This window comes from Vombatus ursinus, unplaced genomic scaffold (genome assembly GCF_900497805.2).
Source record: "Vombatus ursinus unplaced genomic scaffold, bare-nosed wombat genome assembly UNPS02014822.1, whole genome shotgun sequence".
Lineage (NCBI taxonomy): Eukaryota > Metazoa > Chordata > Mammalia > Diprotodontia > Vombatidae > Vombatus > Vombatus ursinus.
In genome coordinates, this window is record NW_020954600.1 from 16174382 (window position 1) to 16195719 (window position 21338).

Sequence of the window (21338 nt, forward strand, 5' to 3'; positions counted from 1 at the left end):
AATCCATATCTTGAGGAAAATAATTATGGAGAGTCTGTTTGAATTGAGGAGAAAAAAAAATTCTAGCATTACCCTTACTGGTTTAACAGTGGAAGTTTATGGTTAGAGAAAAACATCTTTACATTTATGAAATAAAAAAAATTCCTAGACTGCCACTTTTTAAAATAAAAAAAATCCTTTTATTTGTTAAAAATGAAATTGGCTATATTGTAATAATTAGTTACCTGTGTGGGGATCATTTAGAATTAGCTCTGTGTGTGAAATCAGACTGACAGATTAAAACAAATGGCTGACAGCACTAAATTTAGACAAAGGATAAAGATATGAACATACAATATGCAATTTCAGTGCTCTAATCTAGTCAAATAAATTATTGACACCTTCAGTGGGAGTGGATGGGGGTGGGGAGGGTAGAAAAACCCAGTTGTAATCATTAGCATTTCTCATCGAACTTCAGCCGATGTTTAAAAAAAAAGCCACGAAAAGGAGTCCAAAAGAGTCCCCAAACCATTTCAGCTGGCAAATACTTGGTCCTCTTGTCACCATTAACACATGGCAGCCAAGAGCATAATTTCGAATAGAAACTCATTTGCAAAACATTTCAGAAGATCACTGTGGAAGATTACAAGCAGTGTTACCTTACAAAAGAGCAAAAAAGTGAAGGAGAAAGGAAAGTCTATATGGGTCCCAGCTAAGTCAAATAGTCACAAGAGAATTTATAGATAAAAATGGAAAGAGGGCAACAAATAAATGAGAAGACAGTGGAACAATGTGCCAGAATTTCTTTGGCATTTTATTTTCATTATCATGATAGTAGAACCATGATATTTGTGCTCTTAACACCTCAATACCTGATTCTCTATGAGGAAGCAGAAATGGCACTTAAGATGAAGATGGGAAGGGCATCTGACCTCGACCAGGTACACATAGTTTTGAAAGCATTGAGGGATCTATTTTCAAGATATCTGAATGAAAGGAAGAATGAAGGAAGATACTGAACAATTAAAATAACCATGGATGGTGTTAGTACAAAAAAAAAGGATTATGATAAGCACCAATCCATGTTCCTTCTTTACTGTTTATATGAAAAGTCCTGAAAAGATTGATATATAAAAGGGTATCCTTAATGAAAATATGGAAAGGGAACAAGTAGGCTTTTACAGATGATTTTCTATAATAAAGCACAGCTTTGTAGCCACACAGTTGATTGAAATGTGTAAAGAGCACAAGATCCCTCGGTTTAATGTTTTTTGATTTTACAAAATTTTTCAGTTCCAGAGAACAAAATACAATCTCAGATTTTACCCCTGAATTATCTCCTGTGTGTGTTAACATCCTATAAAATCCCTTGATAACAACAATAACAAATTACAACACAATAATAGAAATTTTTTTTCAACTATTTTCTGATTGTCAGTGTGATATAGAGCAAGGCTATGTGTTCCCCAAAGGTACTTACCACTGCCTAAATTATCTGGCAAGATCCCATCAGCCTTGGGACTTGACCTCATCACTGCCTTTTGCCCCTCTATTGGATAGTGGGCCATGAATGCCAAACCTCCATTTAAGGAGGGAGCACAGCTCAGACCTTTCCTCATTTCTCACCTGACTGCACTACTCTAGGACATCTCTGACTTCTGCTCCTCCTGGAGTCAGGAAGACCTGAATTCAAATCCAGCTTCAGACATTTACTAGCAGTATGACTCTAAGCAAGTTGCTTACCCTCTGTCTACCTTAATTTCTTCAGCTGTAAAATGAAGATGATAATTGCATCTACTTCCCAGGATCAAATATGCTGTGAGGGTCAAATGAGATAATATTTGTAAATCACTCAGCACAGTGCCAGGCGGAGTTAAGCACTACATCTCTCTCTCTCTCTCTCTCTCTCTCTCTCTCTCTCTCTCACACACACACACACACACACGCACCAAATTTTCCTAAAATCATAGGGCAGTTTTAAACTTCATTGGCACACAATAGGGGCAATTTTAATGCTCACTCCCTTCCCCTAAGATTTTTGGAACACGCTAAATGCATATACATAGATACATGTGCTGCATATACCATATGTGTGTGATTACCTATCCATCTGTGGGTGTGTATATCCTTCCCTATGGAGGGTTTATGAGAAAACATGGGTAAAAATTGGCACGAGAAGGAGGGGCTAACTTGTGATTTGCACTGTTGGAAAGAGTACCTTGTACGAGATCACCCCACATTGAAGATACCTTTTTTTTTTGTAAATATTAAAAGATAGCTTCCCATTCTGTGTAAAACAACAACAACAAACTAGCACTGCTCTCAGGGGCATGAATGTTGGAATGAAAATGTTAACCAGAAGGCACCCTGTGCTCTTTGGTTGCATATATCCAGGTGTAAGGAAGCATGGACCTCTTATATTTAATGAAAGTTGATGTGCAGCGTATTCCCATATGTTAGAACCAATTATTGCAAATAGTTTTAAAAATTATTTCAGAAGCTTTAAAACACAGAATTTAAAAAATTATCATGCTTCCAAATTGTGCTGGTATATACCATTCTTAAAATGAGAACTCAGAAATAGGAAAATGCCTTGTAGTTAATCAGGTACTTGATTAAGGAAGTAATTTTATCATTTACTTACAAACTATAAACTGGCCCATATCATCAGTCTTGATTGGAAAATAGTATTTTCATACAATTTGTACTAGTACTCCCCTAATATGTAGTTAGTATTACAGTGGAAATTGTGGATATCCTAATGTTCTTCTATTTGTTTTAATGCCATTTACTTTAGCTAAAAGTCACTAAAAGAACCATATGTTCTGCTACCTTGGCTCCTATTTACAAACAGAGAAAGTGCTTCTGAGTAGGAGAGGAATCATCAGCCTGAAAGGGCTTAGATGTTATATAACCCCCCTGATATGCTAAATCCTTGTGTCATTTAAGCAGAAGAACTACCTAATAATGTCACTTATTACAAACTAGGGTTTGTAAACAAAGAACAGGCATTTTGCAAACTGTGGTGATAAAAACCTGGGATAGAGATCTATTTCTCAGCAACAGATCCCAGGATAATCAATCATAACATACTGCTAATGCCTTGATTGCAGCTAATGTTGGGAAAATATGTTTACCCTTGTGTTAAAGTGAAGTTCACTGCAGAGATGATGTGGGCTTTTCATCCTATAGCTAACACAATTTTGAAGATAAATGGGGTTTATTGTTCACCAGTCTGAGAAGTATCCTAATTCATGTTAACTCTAAAGGATCATCTGGTCCAACATACTAAGCATTTCTAATGTGCACTGAACGTTTTTAGTATCATTTGACGTTATCCTAAGCAGTATATTGGTAATGTGTAGCATAAAATATTTTATTTTGGTGGTGATATTTTATTAGTTCCAATGAATATTGTTTATGCCATGTAAACACATTATAAAGTTAATATTAATTTTGAAAAAAAAAGTTTGCTTTGCCAAAATTGGAATTCTTTAAATATACCACAAACATGAAAGTGTGCCCACTCAGTCCTTCTGTTGTTGAAGTGTTAACAGGGACAGCAGAATAAGGAAGGTTACTATTAGCTTATGGATTCCATGTACAGTGTCTGCATTTTCCCTTTCACAGATCTAGTATTCTGAGAGCTCTGCTGTTTGAGGTTTAGCCAAAAGTAATTTACTGAGAGGGATTATATTATTGGAATCATATTGGATTGGAATTATAATATTGCTGTTGAATGTAAGCATTTAATCCAGGTTCCAGCTCTGTCAGTAATAAATCAAAAATATTCCAAGTGTCATGTGGCTTCTTAATCTGGTAAATAAACCTTCACAGAGTATGCTGGAAAAATAGCCAGTGAGGAGGTAGAATATTTTCAGAGATCTTTTGGAATCAGACACTAAATTAAGTTTTTGTGGTACCACCTGTAGCTGACAGTGAACCAGTTTTTTGTGATCTAAACTGTATCTTAAACAGAATTGAATTTTGACTATACTAAACTATTCTGTAACTAAAACCATAGTAGAAAGAGATGAAGAATGAAGACTTGAAAACCAGTTGTGAGGGAGTGTAAAATATTAATTTCTTATCAGCAGAGTGAGTCGATGTGATGCTAATCTAAAGTATTGCAGCCTGAAAGCACTTTTTAATCTAGGTTAAAAAATGTACTTCTTAAACAATTTACAAAAACTTACAATACCACCTCATATGATGCACCTAAATTCCATCTTTCCATAGTTATTAACTAGTGTCTGTGGAAGGGAGAAGAGTAGATAATGTCACAGGGTAAGTGATCAACAGATGTTTGACATTTAACATTCTCTACAGCCTGGCCCTTTCCATCCTTGTCACACTTCTATTTACACCATCTACAGCCCATTCCAACTGGTCCCTTACTGTGCCACTTACATGACACTCCATTTAGCTGCTCTGTGCCTCTGTGCTGGCTTCTCCATGCCTAGATGATAATTTTCTCCTCTTCTCTCCCTCATAGAATCTCTGGTTTCTTTCAAGCCTCAGCTTAAGTAGCACCTTTTCCACGAGGCCTTTCCCTCCACCTACAAGTTGACTCCAGATTGAGTCAAAACTTCAGCTATTCATCCAAAACCCTTGGGATATGTGGGGGCCTGAACAGCCTTTGTGACGTTGTAAGGGCATTTCCCTGTAGAGACCTGAGGATTTGAAGATAGGAAGAGAGCAAAAGGTTTTCAGGAGGAAAACTAGTTACAAGAACTTAAGCAAATCATTGCATTGACATTGGTCAAGCACCATTAATGCCTGCTCTTCTAGGTGCATAGTGGAAGTTCATAAGTAGGCATTGTAAGTATAGGTGTATATCCCCAAGTCTTAATTAGTGTGCAGAAGACTAATAAAAGAATAGTTTGCTTTTAAAAGTATCCTTAAAAGCTTAAAACACAGGTGGAAAAATAATTTCTTTGCCAAAATGATAATTTGATTCCCTCCCCAATGTCAGCAATGTGTTTTCATGATCTTCCAGTCAAAATGGTATTTTGATGCTCTTGGCCCTAGGAGAACAGCCTGGCTTTTTAAAAATTCCTCACTTATCCTTTCTCTATCATACATCATTTTCAAAAATGTCATCTGTCATCTGCCACAAAACTGTATTTCACTAGAAAGAACATAAGGATTTAGAACAGAAGACTTTTGTTTTAATGAATAAAACACAAGTAAGAGAAGTGTCTGTCCATCTTTGTAAGAGAAACATGGGAACATAGTGCAGGCCTTTAGAAAAGCACAACACATTTGTTAGATTGAGCACAAGAAGTCCTATCAATCTTCAGTTTCTTTCTGGAGGCCAGACACTTTACTCCCTTTTATTTTAATTCTTTCTGGCACTAAATACCCAGATCCTATAGAGATATTCAGTATAGGAGAAAGACTAACAGAATCAGGTTTGAAAGGACGAAAAGCTATGGTTGTGTATGTGTGTTGTGGCTTTTATTAATTTGAAGAATGGATAATACCAGTTAAAAATATAGCTCCATCCTTCTGAATTCAACTTTAAATTACATAAAATGATGAAGTACTTTTCAATGAGTCCATTTTTTTTTTCCAGGAAATAGAAGTGGAAAGTGTAACTGTTTTACAGAGATACAGAGGACTACAGGAAACTAGAACCCCATTTAGAGGAAGGGCCTGTAAGGATCCTGAACTCAGGGAGCACCTTGGAAGGGCTAGGACGTACTTTTGAATGAAACTTACTCTTACATTGTGTTGAATATAAAACTTACCTGACCACCAATTGCAAAGAACTATTTCTCAGAATAACAAATAAGTTGGTTCTTTCACTGCTGTTTACGGCCATTCTTCACCTCGTTTCTTACCTAGCCTTCATCGCTGAATGGGTGTTGCCTCAAACTGAGACCTAGGAAAGACTTTGCCTTAAAAAGGCCAAGGTACCCCATTGCATCCTAGGCCATCTCCAGGTGTCCAGATCTATATCTGGCCACTGGACCCTGATGACTCTGGAGGAGAATGTGAGGCTGGTGACTTTGCAGAGCCCCCCTCGCTTAAATCCAATTCATTTGCAAGTCATGGCATCATCTTCCTGATGTCATGGTCCTCTTCGAGATTGAAGGACAAACAACTCCATATCAATTTCTGCTGCAGCTAGCTTTGTTTTTTTTGTTTGTTTGTTTGTTTGTTTGTTTTTTGAAAGAAAGATTTTTAAAGGCTTTAGTGGCTGGGGTGGGATAGGGCACAGAGATGCTGGATTCATAAGATTTTTTAAAGTGTTTTTATATCCTGTTGCAAACACTGAGGTTGATCCTTGTACTTGCTAATTTAAAACAGTAAGCAATAGGATTAAGTTACTTTTAAATCATTGCTGATACAATGAAAACTCTTTTTGTTTGTGTGATAGCTCTTCGACGGGGTGAAAAAGGCCTATTTTGTAGGGCTCGACCCTTACCCTCATTCATTCATGTTGTCACTGAGCCTGTAAGAGTGATGTCTTGGAGTTCTGAAAGCTGGATGGTTTAGAGAAAATATAGAAGGAAGAAAACGGTATAAAATATACCATCTCCTATGTTCATCTAATTACTAGGAATAGTCCCCTGAGGCATCCATCCCACCACATTTATCTCTTCTGTTGTTCTTAATTTTTATTCATTCGTTTGTTCATCTGTCTTTTCATTCATTCATTCATTCATCTATTCATTTATTCCTCTCCCTATCTCACCTGGGCTGGAAATGTAGCAACCATTTCTGGGCCAGCTATGGCCTGCACAGTTTTTTAACTCTTTCCCTCCTCTTACAGGTTCACAATTTTGATGCTCAGTGTGGACACCAAATCAGCTTTTTCCCTATTATAGCTCAGAATTTCTAAGCTAAACCAATCTACCAGCCTCCAGGAGCTAGTTTTGAGGATGTATACTGGCCACCCGCATCCCTTTTAATTCCATTAAAATTAATCCTTCACTGAAAATTTAGTGAAGAAAAAATTCATGATTCTAAATTTGCCTACATAAAGGCTTGAAAAAAATTTTAATGCTAGCTGCCAGTCAAATTTCCCATTGAAATAACGTCACATAACATCCACATATGTGGCCATGTCCTGGCTATACTTCATTGCCATAGAAAGGAGCTTCTGGTAGGCCTGGGGACGTCTAATGGAAAAACCAACTTTGTTGGGAGAACTGAGAGATAGGAAGCGCATATGGGGTGAAAGATACACCAAGATAGACACTTGCTCACGTCACTTGCATTTGTGTGGTGCTTTACACGCATGATCTCTTTTCTCCTCACGATAGTCCTGTGAAGTAGTTCATACAACTATTATTATTTCCCTTTTAATGATGAGAAACCTGAGACTGAGAGAGAGACCAGGCCGTATGCACACAGGCCTTCTGGCTCCAAAGCAGTGTTCTTTCCAGAATAACACGCGTCAGAAGGAAAAGCTTGAGAAAACATTCAGCTCCTAATATTTCAGAAATAGTTAGTTATTGGTAATAATTAAGAAGTGAAAGAAACTAAAGGAGGGGAAAAGCAACATTGTCTTTGCCACTGTCCTCAGAAGGTGCTTTAAACACAAAAACTAAACTGAGTTAAATCCATTTGGTTATTTAGCACCACTTTTATTCCAAGTTTCAGTTTAATTCAGACTACTTTGGGAAAAATAGTTTTTAACTTAGATTCTAACTGACCATCATATGTATTTCTATGAGAGGCAGCAGGGAGGAGTGAAGAGAGAGCTCACTTGGAGACCAGAACATATGGGTGTAAAGTCCCACTTCATTCAGTCAGTAAACCTTTATTAAGACTTTACTCAACCTTTATTAAGGGTGCCAAATGCTAGCTACAAAGCCAGGGGTCAAGAACCTGTGGCCTTAAGGCCACATGTGGATTCAGTCAAAAGGCCACACTTAAGGACCTAGAAGTCCACAAGTAGCCTTAAGGCCAGATTCCCCACCCCCATACAAAGCCATTAAAAATGAAAACAGTTCTTGCCATCCAGGAGCTCCTAATCACTGCAGGGCAAACCACTGGCTTGAGTGTGCCTGGGTAAGTCTTACCTATGCATGTCCCAGGCTCTGAGCAAGTGTTAGCCTGAATCAGTAGAGGGGGCATTTTCCTCACACATCCCCACAATGGGGATTAAATCATAGGTCATTCCAAAAAGAAAGTCCATGTGTTTAAGACAGTAGCAAAAACTGACTTTTTTTTTAAAGGAAAAATTAGTGCAGCAGCAGCAGACTAGCGGTACTTACTGAATTAATTACAGGTTGTAAGGATCTTTTATGGCTCTAGTTGAAAAAGTCAAGCCCACTATAAGATTCACAGTCAAGGGCCCAGAAAGGTAATCTAACCCTTCCCAGTGGCGGGGCTAAGAGCTACAGGTAGGTAGGCAGGCATATTAACTAAAATACCAGATCTAACCATCCAAGTTTTGGACTAAGCTCTGTATCCTCTCAGGGAGAATTTGATGGCAGATCACTATCAGGTTAGGTAGGATGCCTCCTGCAGTTCCTATTGGAATACCTGTCTGGTCATATTTACCAGGTTATCAGGTAAAGGTTAGGTCCCTTCACACTCAGTAGAGTCAGTTATAATGAACTGAAGCAGGCATGAACAACACAGCAGCCTGTGCCAGTAATATTACATGAGGCCGGATAGAAACAGGGAAAAACTGGGGGTGGTATGGTCCAAAAGGCTTCTGCATTTTAAATGCCCAGGCATCAGTTGGCTTCATAGCAGAGACTTGAAAATGAAATGAATTCATCTTCTAATTATTGCATTTGAGATCACCTCAAATGATGTAACTCCCCAATGGGGCCTCTTGCCAAGATTCAGCAAACATTCACAGCCTACAATGTTCAAGCCATGTACTAGGATACAAAAATTGGAACTCAGACCCTACTCCTCCAAAGTTATAGGTGGACAAATAGTGGGAAGGAGCCAGAGGGTGAAACTGTTCTGAGAGATTACTTCCAGAGATACTGAAAACTCTGAAAGTCTACCCTCTATCTTTTTTTTTAACCTTTTTCTTACTCCCTAGTTCCAAGAAGCTCTTATAATCTATTGTATTTCAGTGAATTTAGTGCTTCCTTCTCTGTAAGTCTCCCTATTTACATAGCATTTTATTAGTAATTATAAGAAAGATAAACTCTTAACATTAAAGTATTGACTCACGGTTTTTGTGGCTTTATTAACTGCTGCTGAAAAAGTCATACTTTTGACTTTTAAAGTAATATTTTTTTTAAAAAAGCAGTTTGTAATTTTTTTTAAAAGTTTGGTCTCAGATTATTTCTTAAATATTTACTCCATGTAACTGCTATGTTATCTTTGGAGAAGGAGTGATTATGCTATATTTACATTTGTCTAATGGTTCAGTAGTAAATCCAGTTGAAGCCCCTGAGTTGATGTTGATTCCTTGGAATTTGGTTTAAAAAAAAATCACATGGAGTTTTGGCTTTTAAGAACAACATGAAATTCAGGGGTAACTTTGCATATGCTGCCTTTTTCATTATGGACAAGATAGTATATGTTTCAGAAAAAATACTTAAAACTGTCCCAACATAATTAACATCTGGCACCCATAAAAATCATTACTCGGTATTGGTTCCAGTATGTACAACTTGGAGGTGGATAAAGGGTTAATTAAAATACAATCACTTTTAACATTATGTTGCAAGACTTTTTAAGTTCAGGTCTAAAATAGAACTATCCTACTCTTAGGTCAGAACTTTTTCCTTAATTAGATGTTCTTTGCTTAATCAAATAAATAAGTTTGATTATAGCTTAGTAAGTGTGTTATTTGATATTGTGGACTCTTTCATCAGATTTCAGTTGAATCAAGAAAGGTAACACCTGTGGGTTTGTTCACAAAAGCTCCTTTTGTTCAGTGGACACCCGCAGGCCATGAGGCAATTACATTTGTTGCTTGTACCAAAGTAGGAGGCACTTAACTAGACCTCAGTAAGTATAGCTGAGAACTAGAGACTTTTTTCTTTTGTCCAGCTCTGAGATTAGGTTTTATCATAGCTCAGGAAGGAAGCCTCCAACCTGAAAAGGAAAAAGAGGAATGATTTAGGGTTCTTTTAACGTTTTAAAACTTTGATATCCCTGATGGTGATTGGAATACCTGAGACCTTAGGAAAGTTCCAATTTGAACCACTCCAAAAAAGATTCTACTTGGCACTCAGTGAAAACATATATTCATACTCTTTCTTGCACATTGGCAGGGCAGGTTCACAAGGGAAAGTATGAAAGGTGAGCTAATGTAAGTCTTAAGAGTTTTATTCTTTAGGAAAGCACTTCTGTTTCTCTTTTGGAGAAAATAAAAAAAAAAACCATGGAATTGGATGGGAAATTTGATTTTTAATTCAACAAGGTTATTAAGCACTCATGTACAAAGTGCTGAAGAAAATACAAGGATACCTTGCTCTTAAAAGAAAACATTTATTGGACAGATATATTTTTTCAAGTTGGTATATCTTCATCTTTCGAAAGACAGTTACAACTAGTTGAGATTTTGTGCAAGGCATTCATATATTAATCAATTGTGGTTAGATGAGATGACTCCCAACCCCTTCCATCTGTAAAACTCCATGATGAAGCCTTTGTTACAAAAAAAAAACAAAAAACAAAACAAAACAGGATTTACTGGTGGTCTGGTGCAGTGGGAATATTAATAGTAGCTAGTGCTATATAGCACCTACTAGGTGCCAGGCACTGTGCTAAGCATTTTACAAATTATTATCTTATTTGATTGTCATAGCAACTCTGAGAGGTAAGTGCTATTATGATCCCTATTTTACAGTTGAGGAGACTGAGGCAGGGGCAGCTAGGTGGCCAAGTGGATAGAGCACCGGCCCTGAAGGCAGGAGGACCTGAGTTCAAATGCGGCCTCAGACCAAACACTTGACACTTACTAGCTGTGTGACCCTGGGCAAGTCACTTAAGCCCAACTGCCTAAAAAAAAATAAATAAATAAAAGAGGACACTGAGGCAAACAAAGGATAAGCCCAAGGTCACACAGCTAATGTCTGAGGCTGGGTTTGAACTCGGGTCCTCCTGCTTTCAGGCCCAGTACTTAATTGCCTCTTAATGGCCTCTGGGAAGTACAACTTAGTCTTGTCTTGTCTCTGCCGCTTCTTCTTACTCTATAACCCTGGGAAATCACTGGACCCCTCTGGGTCTCAGCTTCTTCATCTACGCAATGAAAGAGTTGGGTTAGATGACCTTTCAGATTCTTTCTAGCCCTAAATCTATGATCCTATCCAAACTCTTAGTTGGAAAGATGATACAAAGTATATCTTCTGAGCAAATGAAATTTTTCTCTAACCTCTTTTCATTATTGTCTATTTTACATGTACTGTTTCTATAAAATGTCAGAATACTAGAGACATGAATTTTGCTTTTTTTAGTTATAGGACAGTTTGAATCCAGTGGTAGCCCAGGAGCTTATCCACTACCTATGGATAGATAGTGCAGATGTGGCACTTTGTTTTTCAGTGGTTGCAGGTCAGTGTCGAGGTGGGGAAAGCATTTTTTAGCCCATTTCTTGCTTTGCTCTCTAGGGTCTTTGCTCATTAGGGGTCTCTGATCTCAGATAAGGTCAGATTTAGGTTTTACTTTCTAAAAAGACCTAGTGTTCTATAAAAGAATTTCAGGGACCATCCATCTTCTTTTGTAGTAATGGAATTGTTATATCAAATGTTAATTTAAATAGTCTATTAACCAGAATCAGTTACTATTATTTATTCTCCAATTTTATTGTAATTGTGTTAGTTGGAGTATGGTTCAGAGTCAGTATTGTGCCAGAAAGTAACTTATTAGTAAGCAGCAAGGTTCCCTTTTTACAACTTTGTCCCAAGTCTCCTGTTCAACCCCTGCGCCCTAGCTGCCTTTTTTTTTTTTAGTAATTAATTTTTTTATTTTTAGTTTTTAACATTCACTTCCATAAGATTTTGAATTTAAAATTTTCTTCCTCTCTGTCTCCTCCCCCCTCCCCAAGATGCGGTGCAATCTGATATAGGCTCCACTTATACATTCATATTAAGCATATTTTCCCATTAGTCATGATGTAAAGAATTAGAATTGAGGAGAGGAACCACAAGAATGAAGCAATTAAAAACAACAAAAGAAAAGGAGAGCAGATAGTGTGCTTCCATCTGCATTCAGACTCCACAGTTCTTTCTCTGGATGTGGATGGCATTTTCCATCATGAGTCTTTTGGAGTTGTCTTAGATCCTTGCATTGCTGAAAAGAGTCAAGTCTATCAAAGTCAGTCATTGCACAATGTGGTTGTCACTGTGTATAATGTTCTCCTGGTTCTTCACATTTCACTCAGCATCAGTTTGTGTAAGTCTTTCCGGGTTTTTCTGAAGTCTGCCTGCTCATCATTTCTTATAGCACAACAGTAGTCCATTACATTCATGTACCACAACTTGTTCAGCCATTCCCCAGTTGATGGGCATCCCCTCAATTTCCAATTCTTTGCCACCACAAAAAAAGCTGCTATAAATAATTTTGTACATGTGGGTCCTTTTCCTGCTTTTATCCTGTATCCTTTGGGATGCAGCCCTGGGAGTGCTATTGCTGGGTCAAAGATACCAGTATGCACATTTTGATAGCCCTTTGGGCATAGTTCCAAATGGACCTCCAGAATAGTTGGATCATTACACAACTCCACCAACAATGCATTAGTGTTCCAATTTTTCCACATCTTCTCCAACAGTTATAATTTTCCTGTTTTGTCATGTTAGCCAATCTGATAGGTATGATGTGGTACCTCAGAGCTGTTTTGATTTGCATTTCTCTAATCAATAGTGATTTAGAGCATTTTTTCATATGACTATAGATAGCTTTAATTTCTTCCTCTGAAAACTGCCTGATCGTATCTTTTGACCATTTTTCATTTGGTGAAACCTTCTTCTTTATATTTGAAATTCTATGCTTTGGCATAAGACCATTTTCTCATTAATGTAAACCTCTTGGAGATAGCTAATCATATTGCCCATTTACATCTTAGTGTAAAAGAGTTAAGTGATACTTGTCCTGCTGAAGCTGCATCAGATCTGGAATTCTGAGAGTGAGCATAATTAATGGTGGAGTATTTTTAATTCATGTATTTTTCCTGGGCTATAATCAAAGTATAGCCTAGATTTATTTATATATTGATGTATATCCATACATGTAGCAGGAACGTTCAGAGCACTAGCTTCAGGTATTGATGATTGTTTATCATCACCTTCAACCAACAATACTTAGTAAAGGCCTACTCTCTGTGCCAGGCAGTGGGCTTACTTACTACCAGTAAAAACTTCATAGTGGTCAAACAGAATCATTACCCCAATATAAAGAATTACTAGAGGCCAAGGACTATAGGATGCTTCTTGTAACTATCTTTTGCATCCTGGTTAACTGAACATTTAGGAAGTATTGAGTTTCTGTTGTTTCCCACCTTGTGATAGGTCTTATGGGAGAAATAATTGAAGTTTAAGATACAATCCCTGCCCTCAAGGAACCTGCCTCATTGGGAAGACGAAAGGAAGACCACACGGTTAAAAAAACAATACAGAACAGTAGGAAGAGAGCGGCATTTACCAATGCCCCAGGATTTCAGAGCAATCAGGGTCTAGAGATTGGGGAGGCCTGAGACAGTGAAACTGAGATAGACCCACAGGGATCATTTCAGCCTTGGGAGTGGAAATAGGAAGACTTTATTGAATCTTGTTTGTGCCTGAATTCTCCTAACATTGCTGTGAAATTACATTGTGTCTTTTGGCTTTTGTTAGTGTCTGTAACTTCTAAAATGGAATTTTTTAAAACCTGTCACTTGTTTCTAAGATATGAAAATATGCACTACAAGGAATATGGTAGGAATCAATGCACTAAAGGTGTTTCATCTTTAAAAAGTTTTTTCCAATCCAGATGTTTTTCACAAACTCATCTAGTTCTTTCCTCCTTTGTCTGACCTGAATAGCTACTCAAGGTATTCGTTTTTCTGCTTGAGCAGATACAGTCTTGTGTTGCCCTTGTGTGTATGAACCTACTCATAGAAATGGTTTTAATAAGAAAACTGAAAAGCCACGTTATGATCTTGTTACTTGATACTTGTTATTTGATATCTTTTTTTAGGAAACCTATTTGCTTTTTCTGATTACATTCACATAGCTGCTGAATGGAAAGATTCAACGTGAATGTTTGCAACAATTTTTATATCTTTATGTGGTTGCTATGTATGAAGTGGCAAATTAAAATTATACGCATTGATCTTTGATGTAAAGTCATCTTTGTATGAGCAGCTAGCTGGCACAGGGCATAGAGTGCTAGGCCTGGAGGCAGAAAGGCCTGAGTTCAAATTTGGCCTCAGACTCTTACTGGCTGTGTGACTCTGAGCAAGTCACTTAACCCTATTTGCCTCAAGTTTCCTTATCTGTAAAATGGCTGGAGAAGGAAATGCCAAACCACTCCAATAGCTTTGCCAAGAAAACCCGAAATGGGGTCACAAATAACCCAACACCACTGAAACAACTGAACAACATCTTTGATATATTTTGGAATTTGGGGGGCCTGACGTGGAATTTTTTTTTTCATCCAGGTATATACCATCTCTTCTCTTCCCCTGGTTAGACTGTCTAGACCAGTGCCAATGTAATGTTATAAGAAGATGGTTAATACTTCATAGCCAAACCCCACCATAAGTCATAAAACCTCACTAATACTGTTTGACTTCTCACTGCTTATATGCCTATGAATTAGCTGTCCCTTGAAATGCTGAGGAGCCAATTACCAACATTAGGTGGGACATACCTGTATCTTATTCATTAAGTAAAAGCCTAATCAGAGTACTAATTGTTGCTGGGTAACCTTTTTGTTTTGCTCATAAAACAAAATTCCTTTCTGAGAAAATTAAATTACATCTAGCCAGTTTGTTTCTTTGCTAAAGGCTATAGTCAAGTACATACAATAACTTGGAAGATTGTTATGTGTAGTGATTCCCTTTTATAGAAGCTTAGTTAACAGTTATTAATGCTGAAGTGTTTCATTTCTGCATAACAGACATTTTTAGAAGTTACTACATATTCTATGTGCTCAATTATTTTCTCTGCTGATTTGTTCACTGGCTGACTTTCTTTTCTTTTGTCATTGATTTCTTTGAGAAACAGGCCTGCAGTGTGTAACAGTCAATGCAAAGGACATATAGGAAATAAAAGGTTTTTGTTATATAATGTCAGGCCACCATCATTAATTTCACAAATTTTATGTATTAAAGCTGTTTGTGATGGTCATTATTGCAATATAATGTGTTGCAGATCCTTCCTGAACACAGAAGGAACTGTGATCTTAATTAGAACTTTGACAAGCCCAGTCTTATAAAATGATGAGATTAATGGTAATTGATGTCACAATCAATTACCATTTAGTTCATCATGGGCCTCTTAATAGGTCTATCCTTGGTACTGGCCCCAGGACGTTGATGAGTATGTGGCTGCCCCATTCATGCTGTTACTTCGATAGGAGGGCACATTTTCAGTCAACATTTTAATGACCTCTTTTGAAATCTATTAAATTAATGACCCTGTCACATTGCTGAAACCTTTTATAATTTCATTTCAGGGTTTGATGTAACAAACCAATGTTTTAGGGATGTGTGACAGAAAATATATAAGGATTTATTTTAACTGAACCCCAATCCATCTTATTTTATCAAAAACTAATTTTAACATGTAGCAAATTTAGGGGACTTATGGCTTAAGTGATATAAATTGTATGTCTTTTACCAAAAATTGCTTTAGGATGCTATTTACTTTTTAATATAATGTTTTTTTTGGGGGTGGGGTTACCTTGTCTTTAACCCTAGGTACCAAGAGGTCATGTTTGGCTGGAGGGTGATAATCTCCAGAATTCTACAGATTCTAGGTACTATGGGCCTATTCCATATGGACTAATCAGAGGACGTATTTGCTTAAAGGTATAATTTGCTATTTAAAACACTGGTTACTTTTTGAGCTTGGAAGAAAAAAAAAACTCACTGGAGTGGTTAATCTTTAAGCATTTTTTTTTTCATTAAAGCTACTTGACATCAAAAGTAGCACCATGGCTTTTCAGGGAGCATGCAAACCTATTGGCCAGAACTGGTGAGTGGTCTTTACTGTGGCCCACCCTAGGACAGCTAATGTGCATTGAACAACCTGATTCCTCCCAATATCCCTGTAATTATTCATAAGAATTTTTTTGTAGTTAAACAAAAGTCACCTTAGTGTAGTGTAGTGAATAATGAAGTTGAATCTACCGCCCTGAAGCAAGCTTTAATTTAAATCACAAAAGGACAGCATTTTAGCAAATTGCTTTTCCCTCCTAGAGCTATTTATTTTAGAAATGCATTCTAAGCTCATGAAGACAATCTACGAAGACTTGAAGGGGTTATGATGTTAGTGGAGGGAGTATCAATATTCAGGAAATCATGGATCTTGTGAAATGTTCTTCTCTTGCATATGTTATCTACTTTTATAGAAAAGCAATTTTTATTCAAATAGGACTCCTTATGGCAGGTGTGGTCCTGGCTGACTAAACATAAAAAAACCTAAAAAAGGAAGAACACAAGCATAGCTCTGCTAAGAGTTTTGGTCATTACTGAATCTAGAAAGAAGAAGCCATTATTCTTATTTATATCATGGGTGGGTGATGTGTGTGAGAAAAATAGACATGCTTACTTGGGGCAGGGCTGATCCCAAAAATAACTCTTAAATGGCAGAACATTTGAGGAATATTCACAAGGAAAGGGATACTATACCCAACTGTCTAAAACCCAGATTACTTTAAGCCCATGATTTTCCATTATATCTCACTTGATGATGGAATCAAAGATAAAAGATATGTAAACCTAATTTCACATGTAGCATAGAGCCTTGAAACATGGGTTTTAACTGGAATTTTTTCTTTGGATGTTTTTTAAAAATAGTTATGGTAAAATGGATTCAGGAAACCAAAATGAGTTATTTTCCTTAAAGATTATCAATGTAACTTTATTTTTTGATGGAAAAAATGAGGCAAAAACAGATTTAGTGGTAGGATACAAGAAAAAGAATGAATGAAAATACATAATATATTTCTTTAACATCGTAGAAAAGTATAATATTAACTATTTTGAACTATATTTCGTTTTACAGATTTGGCCTCTGAATGATTTTGGATTTCTACGTGATAGTCCCAATGGCCACAGATTTTCTGATGAGTAATCAGCATTTAGCCAACCAAATCACTTCATTATAGCATCGTGTTCTTAAAGAAACATTTTTACTAAGTCACTGAAACCATGTATTTATAAATAAAATATTTTATATTCAATTTTATTTTCAAATAGGAGTGAAACAGAAGGTAGTCCAATCTATTACTGAAGCTTTACACACACAACACACACTCTCCTCTCCCTTCTGTCTCTCTTCTCCTCTCCTCACTCTCTTTCTCCTCTCTCTTCCACCCCACCCCTCCCTGCCCCAAAAGTAAAAATTGTAGATTTAAAAGAAGAAAAGATTAACACCATCCTGGTATTTTGTATGACCTAAATAGCTAGATATTTGGATCACTGATTTAGTTCTTTTACTTTCAGTTGGACTTTGTGTTTTATAGACTCAGCCAAAGAAATTCTATTCTTCCTTCTCAATTATGCTTTGGTTTGGCTACACTAACCATGAGGGTGGTGACCACTTATTTTTAATTACAGGTCAAATCTGGCTGCAACAGAAACTTCCCATAATAAAGACTGCCAAGTTCTAGGTTTGGCCCATTTATTCAACAAAAAGAACAAAGAATTTCAGCAATCTTTTGGGATTCTCCAAAATGAGATCTGACCTGTGTTACACACAGAACACTAAATATATAGAAATATAAAACTGCTTAATGGTTACGGTGACATCTATGAAATTTACAATTATAAAGTAAGAAATAGGACAGGAAAATATTGGTTTCAAGATACCAATAACATTGTATTCCAAATTCAGAAATAGTCAGGAATGCTATGTTTTTATAATTTTAAAAAAAATCCTATTTAAAATGATTTATTGAAACCATAAATAGCCATTACCTAAATTGCATGATTGGACTAGTTCTCTATACTATATCGTTATAAAGCCGTGCTTGGTTCCTGACTACAGATGATTGTTTCCCCATCCTAAGGAAGGGAAAAACCAACCAACAAACCCTTTGCTTAACTTTATATATAGTTAGGATCTCATTCTATTCTTATAACTAACCCAAATTGCTCACGCTGCAGCTTATGCCGGTTTCTTTTTTTCCACAACGGCAGGGATGGATATTATTAATAAAATACCTCACATTTATAGTGATTTGCAGTTTTAAAAGTTCTTTCATGTACTTTGTCACATTTAATCTTAAAATAAATAAAAAAAAAACAAACACCACTTTTTTAGGTAAGGTAGATGGTATTGTCCATATGGGGAAAGGAAGGGAATAAGCATCCACATTAGAAAGATTACTACGAGCCAAGCACTGTGCTGATGCTAAGCTCTTTACAAATAAGGAAACAGGCTCAGAGACAGTAAGTAACTGGCCACAGATCTCGTAAAAGCCGCCTGAGTTCTTATGATCTGAGTCTAGTGTCCTTTCTGCCACACTATGCTGCTTCATTAATCAGATCTTCAAAATCAGAGACAACTGGGGTCAAGTTGTATTTACAAAATGTTTCTACACGAAGAATATAGAGCTTCCCCTAGTAGGATATCTGGTTCCACTTCATTAATCCCTATAATTGCCCTGTGAGTTAAGCAGAGGGAAGTTCTAGATCAGTGGTACAGACGGATTCACAGAGCAAAGCCCCAACCATGAGACTCGCTGAGACCCACTGCTTGCATTTATTTCTGTGCTCTTGGAAGAAAACGTCTTCCACTCATGGAGGAGAGACAACAAAATGAGGCCCCAACATTCTAAGTATGGGAATTCACCAAGTAACTAAATTCATGTTTTGTTGATACAGGGGGTGGGCTCTGCTTGCCAATTTTACATTTTCTTGGCAAACTCTGAAAACAGTATTTGAGTTGACGTTTTTCAGCAGCATTTCCAATGGACAAAAGGACTCCCACTTCTTTTCTCAGCTCTACTTGAAATCGATGTTTTCTCCAACGGACAAAGCCTCTGCCTCCCCAACGTGACTGAACATAAGAGTTTTACAGTTCTATGTACTGAACAATCTCAGCTGTGCTGAACAATTTCTATAATTAGTGAACACGTATCACAACAGATCAGGTTCACTTCTTCAGCTTCATCCTTGGAAACACAGTATTTTCCACCACATCGGCAACTGAGAGTAAAACACTGATCATCTATTTAAAAAAAAAAGCCAAAATAAAAAAGGTGTTTTAAATGCTTACATAGACTTTTAAACATAACATTAGTGTTGTCTACCATCACACATTAGTTAAGGGAAGAAAAGAAAAGTTTCATTAAAAATGATCTGAAAAAAGTGGCCCAGAATTCAGGCAAAAAGGTGAGAATCAATATATCCGGATCCTGAAAATTTTTCTTTGTAAGAATCCTGATCTTCTATCTCAGTGTATGGTGTGATGTAAATGAGATAAACAGAGTCACTGTTTTAAGGACCTGGCACACAAAGCACTATGCTGAGCACTAGGGGAGATCAATCAGTCTGGATGGGGGCCGTCCCTTCCAGGAAGGGCAATAAGACTGAAGTACAGACAGATAATTGCAATATGCAAATATAAAGTGTACAAAACAAAATGTTCTTGCTATCTGTCCGTGTGAAATCTGTTAAGTAAAGTTGTGGCATTAAAAAAAAAAATGTTACATGGTATTACAACTTAAACATCCACAGCTATCTGTGACAGTTTAAAAGGCACATAAGGAATGTTTGCAGAACTGAAAAGCAAAAATCATAGAAATTCCAAGTAAAGAGGTTAAAAAATATAACTGCCCAAATGGCATGATGGACCAGGAACAAACAGACTGACAAAAAAGATATTAAAAAAGAAAAAAAAAAAAACCCGAGCATGAACAAAGTAAAACAAAAGTAACAAACCCTAGTAAGAAGTAGGGAATGAAACATCAGATGTAGTTACCCAAACTCAATGGCAACCCTGAAAATCTCCAAAGGGGTTAAGAAAATATAAATTGGCACAAAAATCCAGTAATAATTTATTTCAACTGTCGTCAACAATTGTTTAAGAAGTTAAAATTCCTTTCACTTGCTATTTTATGCAGACAATGGAAATAAATACAACTACCACAGCAGGGGGAAAAAGTTATTGCAAGTGACATTTAATAAGAGAAAAAAATATCAAATCCATAAAACAGAAACCAAGCAATATCACTGCACACTAAATTTCAAACAAGCCCCTACTGCAAGAGCTTAATTAGAAACAAAACATTCCAGTTCTGGAAAATAAGCTAGGATATTTTTGAAATCAAAGCAAAATAATAATCAATTGGATCAACTACCACGACCTTAAAAGAATCTAACAAAAGGAGGGAAAAGTCAGAATGCCTTCCAACCTTTATTCCATAACATGTCTTCAAGATATATTTGAGCATCTACTGGTCCCACAGTTCTTAGATCATCTTCTGCAAAACAAGAGCCAGATGTGATGATGCAAGAAAGATATCAAACAACCCCTAGCACCAGAATTCTAATCAGCAAATTTAAGGAATGCACCCCAATTTTATATGAATAAAGACCCACTATCAAAACGTTAAGCTATCTTGTTTTCTGCTGAAAGATAAGCCTATCCCCACTTGTAATAAACTAAAATCTACCAATACATCAAAAATCTATTTCAACAGATGGCTGCACCAGAAGAGTCATACAATTTTAAAGGCACACGTATCCTATGAAAATCAAAGGCACACGTATCCTATGAAAATCAACTGATGTCCCCTCTAGCCCTGCCCCTTCCTCCTCCCAGGAATCACATAATTACATAGTATTTACTTTGTCAATATTTTTTAAGCATACATGCTTCCCCCAACAGAATGTAAGCTCCTTGAGGCCAGTGGTGGTTTCTTGTTTGTATCTTCTGAGCCTAGTTTAGCTTGGCACACAGGATGTGCTTAATGAACACCTAATGACTGACTGACTTGTCACTTCACCTGTGTGCCTGGGTGTAATGTTTGAAGTGACATGTCCTAATCAACAGCTAAGAAGAGTACATCAAAGACTAGTGGGAGGAGAATCACTTCTGAATATTCTGCTGCTCAATGAGTCACAGTTCGGCAAAGTCACAGCACTGGTCCCACTTGCTCCCATGTCTCCAAGTCACCTTGGAATTCCACCTCAGTCCCAGCAGAGTGGAGGGAGCTCCAGCAGGGCACACAGAGGACCAGAGGCGGGGGGGGGGGGGGGGGGGGGGGGGGGGGGG

The 21338-nt window shown here is 37.1% G+C and overlaps 2 protein-coding genes across 7 annotated transcripts in view; one reads left to right on the forward strand and one right to left on the reverse strand.

Moving 5' to 3' along the window:
* IMMP1L (inner mitochondrial membrane peptidase subunit 1) overlaps positions 1-17298 on the forward strand; it is a 95377-nt gene extending 78079 nt beyond the window's left edge. For all 5 annotated transcript variants that reach the window (XM_027837777.1, XM_027837774.1, XM_027837776.1 and 2 more), the window contains 2 exons: positions 15812-15922; positions 17121-17298. In XM_027837777.1, coding sequence (XP_027693578.1) covers positions 15812-15922; positions 17121-17189 — 180 coding nt within the window. In that variant the 3' untranslated portion in view covers positions 17190-17298. The remainder of the gene's footprint in view (positions 1-15811; positions 15923-17120) is intronic.
* A 90-nt stretch (positions 17299-17388) lies between these two features.
* The window catches only part of DNAJC24 (DnaJ heat shock protein family (Hsp40) member C24), a 65851-nt gene continuing 61901 nt past the window's right edge, over positions 17389-21338 (reverse strand). For both annotated transcript variants that reach the window (XM_027837780.1, XM_027837781.1), the window contains 2 exons: positions 20476-20544; positions 17389-19289 (listed from right to left, as the gene is read on the reverse strand). In XM_027837780.1, the coding sequence (XP_027693581.1) occupies positions 19159-19289; positions 20476-20544 (200 nt within the window). In that variant the 3' untranslated portion in view covers positions 17389-19158. The remainder of the gene's footprint in view (positions 19290-20475; positions 20545-21338) is intronic.